Here is a 7,974-nt window from a genome sequence, read left to right as displayed (position 1 = left end):
ATAGTGGCGTTTTAAAGCCCTATAATGGCGTTTTAACATGCAAGTTTTTTTCTTAAGTTTGATCACTCCATAGGGAGCCCTATAGTGGCGTTTTAAATACCTATAGTGGCATTTTTTATAGAACTCGAGTTCCATGCAATTTTTTTTTTTTTAAGTTTGATCGCCCTATACTCGATTTTCTACAAATCAAGTTTTACATTGAAACTCGATTTTGAGAAAATCAAGTTACAAAAAAGGGGCACTTCCCTAATTAGTTTGGGAAAGGAGGCATGATGGGAATGACGAGATTACGTCTCCTAGACGAAGCCAACACTCATGACGAAGTCATCCTGAATGACAAAGAACACCAGTCACCACTGACGAGGATAGGGAAATCATTCAATATAGTCAATCGATGACTTAGGCGATTACAAAACCAGCCATGCAGACCGTTGGGAGCCTATTAAAAGCCCCATTATTAAGTAGGAGGCGTTACTAAGAAATGCATTAACGACCACAATGGCTAGCAACCAAAGCCACATATATAAAACCCTCACATTATCAACAGAAGGTACATACATTCACTAAGAAACACCCCTCATTATCTTGCTAATCTGTTTCATTTCACAAAGTGTTTTCCTATTCTAACTTTGGCATCGGAGACGTTGTGGCAGGCACCACACCGGTGACCATTTTTGAGAATACATTCACGCAGACCAAAGGTTGGTTCCATCTGCCTATTTCGACTAATGAACTCACGCTTCATCAGTTTGGTGCCATCTGTGGGGACGACATTTTCAGATTCATATTTGAAACGTAGTTTCCATCAACTTCTACATTCAGATAGAACCCAATCCAGATTCCGCAGCTTTGGCCCAGCAAGTTCAAGCTCTTACAGCCACCATTGAAGAACTCACCAAACAAAATCAAGAAATGAAGCTACGACTTCAACAGGTTCAGCAGGCTCAACAGGAGGAGAATCGATCCAAGGATAATGTGGAAGGAGAAGAGGATAGCCATAGGAGGAGCATTCATCCAAAACCAACTACTCCGAATGAACAGAATTTAGATCTCCTTCGAGAGATGAGGAAGGAGATGGACGAACTGAGGAACATCATCAAGGAGAAGACAAACTGAAGCATAGACAGAGTGGTAAGGGCCACGGATTCACCCTTCATCGCGGCGGTACTTGAATGCCCCGTGCGGTCAAAGTTTCGTTTACCTCAGCTTGAGTCGTTCGACGGACTCAGAGATCCTCAGGATCACCTTAATACCTTCAAGATAACGCTAGGTCTTCAACAGCCACCCGACGAGATATTGTGTAGTTCATTTCCCACCACTCTCAAAGGAGCTGCAAGGGAATGGTTCACAAAGTTGCCGACATCGTCCGTTGACAACTTTGAGCAATTGAGTAATGCCTTCTTGCGTCACTTCATAGGGGGGCAGTGTCCAAAGAGGCCAGCGGACCACTTACTCACCATTAGACAGGGAGAGAAGGAAACCCTTAGGTCATACGTGAAACGCTTTAGTCGGGAGACTCCAGAGGTAGACGAAGCTGATGACAATGTGCAGCTGACGACCTTCAAAGCGGGACTAAGATCCAGAGATCTCGTGGCTTCACTTGTGAAGAATCCACCAAAGATGATGGCAGAGATGCTCCTGAAAGCACAGAAGTACATGAATGTTGAAGATGCTTTAACAGCCATAAAGGATGCAGAGAAGCCAGGAGACAAGGGAAAGAAGGAAGACGAGCGTAGGGATCAAAAGAGGGAGCGCCCAGATCATCGGAACTATGACGGGAATAGAAGAAAGGATGACAAAGGTCCTCAAACGGTAAAATTTACTCCTCTAGTTATGCCTGTTGACAAAATTTTAACGCAGATTAAGGACGAGCACTATCTCAAATGGCCGAGACCATTACACTCATCCCCTAACGTCCGTGATAAGAACAAGTACTGCCGATTCCATAAGGATCACGACCACAACACAGAAGATTGTAGGGACCTAAAGGAGCAAATAGAGGAGTTGATATGGAAAGGGAAATTACAGAAATATGTGAAGAAGGGGGAATATAGTAAGTTCAGGGACGGCAATAAGAGCCAGCATAAGTCCTCTTCCAGGAGTGACGACCGCCCGTCCCAACCTTCACAGGATGTGATCGGGGAGATAAAGACGATTACAGGAGTGCCCTTTTCAGGAGGATCATTTAAATCCGTCAAGAAAGCGTACCAGTGGTAGGTGAATAGTGTCCACACGATACCTCCGTTCAAGCAGCAACGAACGGACCGGGACATGTCCTTCAGTGAAGCGGATGCCAGGGGAGTGAAGCAGCCCCACAATGACCCTTTTGTTATAATGCTGAATATAGAGGGATTCAATACCAAAAGGATCCTCGTGGAAAACGGTAGCTCCGCAGACATCATCTACCTCCCTACTTTCTAGCAGCTGAAGCTAGATCCAAGGAGACTCCACTCATTTGACTCTCCCCTCGTCAGCTTCAGCGGAGATAAGGTATATCCCAGGGGCATAGTGACGTTGACAGTAACAGCGGGGACCTACCCGATGCAGTTGACACTTCAGTTAGACTTCCTAGTGGTAGATTGCCCCTTATCTTACAATGTCATTATTGGGAGGCCCACGCTCAACAAATAGAAAGCAGCCATGTCCACTTACTATTTAAAGGTGAAATTCCTAATAGATAATGGTGTCGGCGAAGTAAAAGGAGATCAAGTCTTAGCCAGAGAGTGTTATCAGGCCGTCCTGGCTGCAAAGGAGAATCATACATGGATGATTGAAGAGAAGGAAGAAGGCAACATGGAAGCTTTGGAAACAATAGAACTAGTTGAAGGAGAAGCAAACAAGATGACGAAGATAGCGACGACGCTAAGCCCTGAGATGAGAACAAGACTTATCCAATTCTTCAAAGAAAATCTAGATGTCTTCACATGGAGCCACGAGGACATGCCGGGCATAACTCCAGAATTCATCCAGCACAAGTTGAATGTGAACCCGGAAAGGAAACTCGTCCAACAAAGATGAAGAGTCTTCGCCCCAGAACGAGACCAAGCAGTCATCGATGAAGTAACCAAGTTTTTGACAGCAGGGTTCATCCGGGAAGTGTACTATCCTGAATGGCTCACAAACATCGTCCTAGTGAAGAAAGCAAATGGAAAATGGAGGATGTGCATAGACTTCACAGACCTGAACAAAGCATGCCCGAAGGACAGTTTCCCCCTACCGAGAATAGACCAGCTAGTGGACTCTACAGCCGGACATAAGTTACTGATGTTCATGGACGCCTTCTCGGGATATAACCAGATAAGGATGGCTGAAGAAGATCAGGGGAAGATTGCTTTCATCACGAGTCAAGGACTCTACTGTTACAAGGTAATGCCTTTTGGATTAAAGAATGCCGGAGCTACGTATCAGAGGTTGGTGAACAAAATGTTCAGCCAACAGATTGGTAGGAACATGGAAGTATATGTGGATGATATGCTCGTCAAGAGTAAGGAAGAGATCACACATTTGGACGACCTGAAGGAGACGTTTGCCACCCTCAAAAAATACCAGATGAGGTTGAATCCTAGTAAGTGTGTTTTTGGTGTAGTTTCAGGGAAATTCTTGGAATTCATGGTGTCCCAAAGAGGAATAGAAGCAAACCCAGAGAAAGTGCAAGTCATAATCAACATGGCATCACCCAGAACCGTCAAGGAAGTCTAGAAGCTCACAGGAAGGATTGCAGCTTTAAACAAGTTCGTCTCTAGAGCTACAGACAAGTGCCTACCCTTTTTTAAGACCTTGAAACAGGCTTTCGCTTGGACCGACAAATATGAAGTAGCGTTCCAAGAACTCAAACGTTACCTGAGTAGTCCACCCCTCTTAAGCCTGTCCAAGGAAGGGGAAGACCTATATTTGTACATGGTAGTGTCAACTTTAGCAGTAAGTGCAGCCTTGATTAAAGAAGAAGGCAAGAAATAGCTCCCAGTTTACTATGTCAACGAAGCTTTCCAAAGGGCTGAGTCTAGGTATCCATGGATTGAAAAGATCACGTTTGTGTTAATAGTAGCCTCACGCAAGCTAAGGCAATACTTTCAGTTGAATCCCATCCTGGTGATGACAGACCAACCAATCAAGAAATCCATGAACAAACTTGAGGTAGCCGGAAGAATGGTCCAGTGGGCAATTGAACTCAGTCAATTTGACATTGAGTACCATCCCAGAATAGCAATCAAGGTGCAAGCTTTGGTAGACTTCATCGTAGAGTTCACCTTTCCGGACGAGAACAGCCTCACCGACGAAGTCGAGCGATGGACGATACAGACTGATAGTTCGTCAGCCCAAAGGAGGGGGGGAGTAGGGTTTGTCATAACCATCCCCAACGGAGAGATACTCAAGTATAGAGTTCAACTGAAATTTTCGGCTACCAACAACGAAGCTGAATACGAAGGGATACTGACGGGATTGAGGCTCAGAAAGGCGCTTGGAGCTAAGAACCTGTTAGTCCAAAATGATTCAAAGCTAGTGATCGGGCAGATCAGGGGGGGTACGAAGCAAAAGAAGAGAGAATGTAGAAATACCTCAGGCTGACAAAACATCTGACTCAGGAGTTCGATACGGTGGAATTCGTACAGATCCTAAAAAGTCAGAATATGGGTGCAGACGAAATCTTAAAGCTAGCATCGTCGGAAGAAGGGGAGATTAGCATAGACTTGGTGATGGAAGTCTAGAAACACCCTAGCATTGAAGAAGTCCCAACATTCACAATCCAGAGCGCAAACAACTGGATGACATCAATAATATCTTTCCTCCAGGACGGGCACCTCCCTCAGAATACAAAAGAAGCTAAAAAGATCAGGAAGAGGGTGGCCAAATTTACAATCTTCAATGACACCCTATACAAGAGAGGCTTTTCCATGCCTTACTTGAAGTGTATCGACGAAAAAAAAGCCAGATACATACTGGAAGAAATCCACGGAGGAATTTACGGCGACCACGCCGGCCCTAGATCCCTGGTAAACAAGGTGATACGAACAGGTTATTTTTGGCCTACTATGCAGGTGGATGCAGTGGAGCTCGTGAAGAAGTGTGACAAGTGCCAACAATACGGGAATATCCAACGGCTTCCAACAGAGAGACTGACGACAATAGCCTCTCCGTAGCCATTCGCACAATGGGGAATCGACATCGTCGGTCCACTACCCCAAAATAAAGGTCAGGTAAAATTCCTACTAGTTGCTATTGATTACTTCACAAAGTGGGTTGAAGTAGAGGCACTAGCAACTATCACCGAGGCAAGAATTCAGAACTTTGTGTGGAAGAATATAATCTGTAGGTTCGGGATTCCACTGATGATTATATCAGATAATGGGAGGCAGTTCGATAGCCAAGGCTTCAGATGTTCAAACCTTGGAATCAAGAACCAGTTCTCATCCCCAGGCAAACGAACAGACGAAAGTAATGAATCGGATGCTGCTCAAGATTATCAAAGCCAAGCTGGACGACGCGAAGGGTACCAGGCCAAAAGAATTACCAAATGTCCTGTGGGCTTACAAAACCACGGCGAGAACCCCAATAGGAGAAACCCCCTTCAAGCTCACCTACGGCACTGAAGCAGTAATCCCAATCGAAGTAGGAGTAACAAGCATCAGGCGAGAGACATTCAACAAAGAGTGCAATGACGATGAACTCCGACTTAACCTGGACTGTTTAGTCGAAGTAAGAGACAAAACTTCCAGCAAGATGACAAAGTACCAGCTGAAGATAGCCGAATACTACAATAAGAGGGTTAAACTCAAACGATTGGACATAGGTGACCTCGTCCTGCGCAAGATCACAATAGCAACTAAAGACCCTGCCCAAGGAAAGCTGGGTCCCACATGGGAAGGACCTTACTGAGTCGTCCACTACTCAAGGTAAGACAGTTATCACCTGGAAACCATGGACGAATAGAGACTCCCTCAGTCATGGAACATTGAGCATTTAAAGAAGTACCACCAATAGATGTAACAAACAGATATATTCATTCCTGAAATTAATAAAATAATTATTTATCTAATGTCTTTGTGTAAGCAGGTCTAGTCAACCGTACAACATAAAATGGCTAAGTAACAAGATTCCGCCTTGATGAATGTAAGTTACTAACAAATCCAAAATCCCTCAAATGGGTGTAAGCCACAGAATGACTAAGTAACAAGATTCCGCCTTGACGGATGTAAGTTACTGACGGAGCCATAAACATGACAAAATCCCTTGAAATGGTGTAAGTCAAAAGGCTAAGTAACAAGATTCCGCCTTGACGAATGTAAGTTACTGACGAAGCCACAAATATGACAAAACCCCTTGAAAGGGTGTAAGTCAAAAGGCTAAGTAACAAGATTCCTCCTTGACGGATGTAAGTTACTGACGAAGCCACAAATATGACAAAATCCCTTGAAAGGGTGTAAGTCAAAAAGCTAAGTAACAAGATTCCGCCTTGATGGATGTAAGTTACTAACGAAGCCACAAATATAACAAAATCCCTTGAATGGGTGTTAGTCAAGTAACAAGATTCCGCCTTGACCGGTGTAAGCCATTGACGCAGGCGCAATCCCTTAGTAGGCGCAAGTGACAAGATTCCGCCTGACGAATGTAGGTTATCGACGGATCCACATAATAATAATAATAATAATAATAATAAGGGACAAGAACCTTGCAACAAATCAAAACAAAGCTCAGGCTGTATCCAAGCCCCTCTGAAGGATTATAAGTTGCAAACTAAGTAGCAAATCAATGACGAATGGAGGGGAAAGGTCACAGCTAAAGGTTTTTGCTAAGTGCAAGATATGGACGAGCGCAAAACACCACAAGCATATCAAGTGCCAACAAAGTACAATCACATAAACAAGTAAGTACGTAATCATAAAATTAATTAAAGCCCAAAAACAACAGGCAATTATCATTGTTCTTTCTAAAGACCCATAAACACTGGGCCGAAAAACATTGTTCTCAAAACAGATTAAAAAAAAATACTACTATCAGATGTACAAAAAGCCCAAAACATAATGGGCACACACAACAGAAAAAAAATTTCATAAGTGTCAAGTCCAGGCATCAGTAGGGGCATCACCAAAAGGATCGTCAATGGTAGGGGCGTCACCAAAAGGGGCGTTATCACCAGGAGTCTTCTCAGGGGCATCACCTTCAAAAGCCGAAGACTGGGCAGCCTCGTCCATCGTCATCTCTTGATCCACCACTTCGAGATCCAGGTTCGGCAGGTCAACTCCAGTGGGATGCTTGACGAGGTACCTTCGCAGAAGCTCGAAGCCCTTGAAATACCAACCGAAGAGCACCGTGGCGTACTCCTCAATTTGATGGAAGGCCTCAACAGACCTGGCAACAATGGTTTTGAGCTTTTCTTTGACCGCTTGAAGTTGGTCGTCCTTCTCCAAGTTTAACTGACGCTCAACCCTAAGATCAACATTCAAGGCCTTGACGTTTTCCTTTAAAGTGGTAGCCTCGTCCATTGAATCGATAAGCTTCTTCTTCAGCGTGGAGTTCTCCTTCTCCAAAGCCTCCATCCTGGATGCCAGAGACGCCACCTTGGCCTCTTGGGTAAGGCATTCAGAAGCAATGTGGAGACTCTCCCCCAACACCTGGTAAAGGAAACTGAATCCGTCAATAAAAAGAAAAAAGGTACAGAAGTATTTTACTTGGTCGATCTTGTGTACATGTTGACTCGTAACTATATTAAGTGGCACCCCGGAAAAGACCTTGAGATTCTCAGCATTCACAACCCCGTGTGCCCGTTCCACGGCCATACCCTCGCCATCCCAGACGGTAGGTGGGCAAGAACCAACTTTTTCCTTTTCCTTCTCCTTACCCGACAATCGCTGCCTTTTCGAGGAAGGAGTAGGGATCTCTTCAACTGACGTAGTTAGAGAAGCTATCCTTACATTCTCAACCCCAGAGACGATGGGAGTGGCGTCTGTAGCTGGGGGAACAGACGGACCCTTCCTC

At 44.6% G+C, this 7,974-nt stretch overlaps 1 protein-coding gene across 1 annotated transcript; it reads left to right on the top strand.

The window, feature by feature from the left end:
• Positions 1-498: 498 nt before the first annotated feature.
• Positions 499-2,217, top strand: LOC115964393. The gene is made up of 4 exons (XM_031083712.1): positions 499-550; positions 654-701; positions 800-933; positions 1,282-2,217. The coding sequence occupies exons 1-4, from the start codon at positions 499-501 to the stop codon at positions 2,215-2,217; spliced, it is 1,170 nt and encodes a 389-aa protein (XP_030939572.1).
• The last annotated feature ends 5,757 nt before the right edge of the window (positions 2,218-7,974 follow it).

The sequence above is a fragment of the Quercus lobata genome, chromosome 10 (genome assembly GCF_001633185.2).
Source record: "Quercus lobata isolate SW786 chromosome 10, ValleyOak3.0 Primary Assembly, whole genome shotgun sequence".
Classification (NCBI taxonomy): domain Eukaryota; kingdom Viridiplantae; phylum Streptophyta; class Magnoliopsida; order Fagales; family Fagaceae; genus Quercus; species Quercus lobata.
The sequence above is the reverse complement of the archived record's forward strand: the minus strand, read 5'-3'. Positions and strand labels throughout refer to the sequence as shown.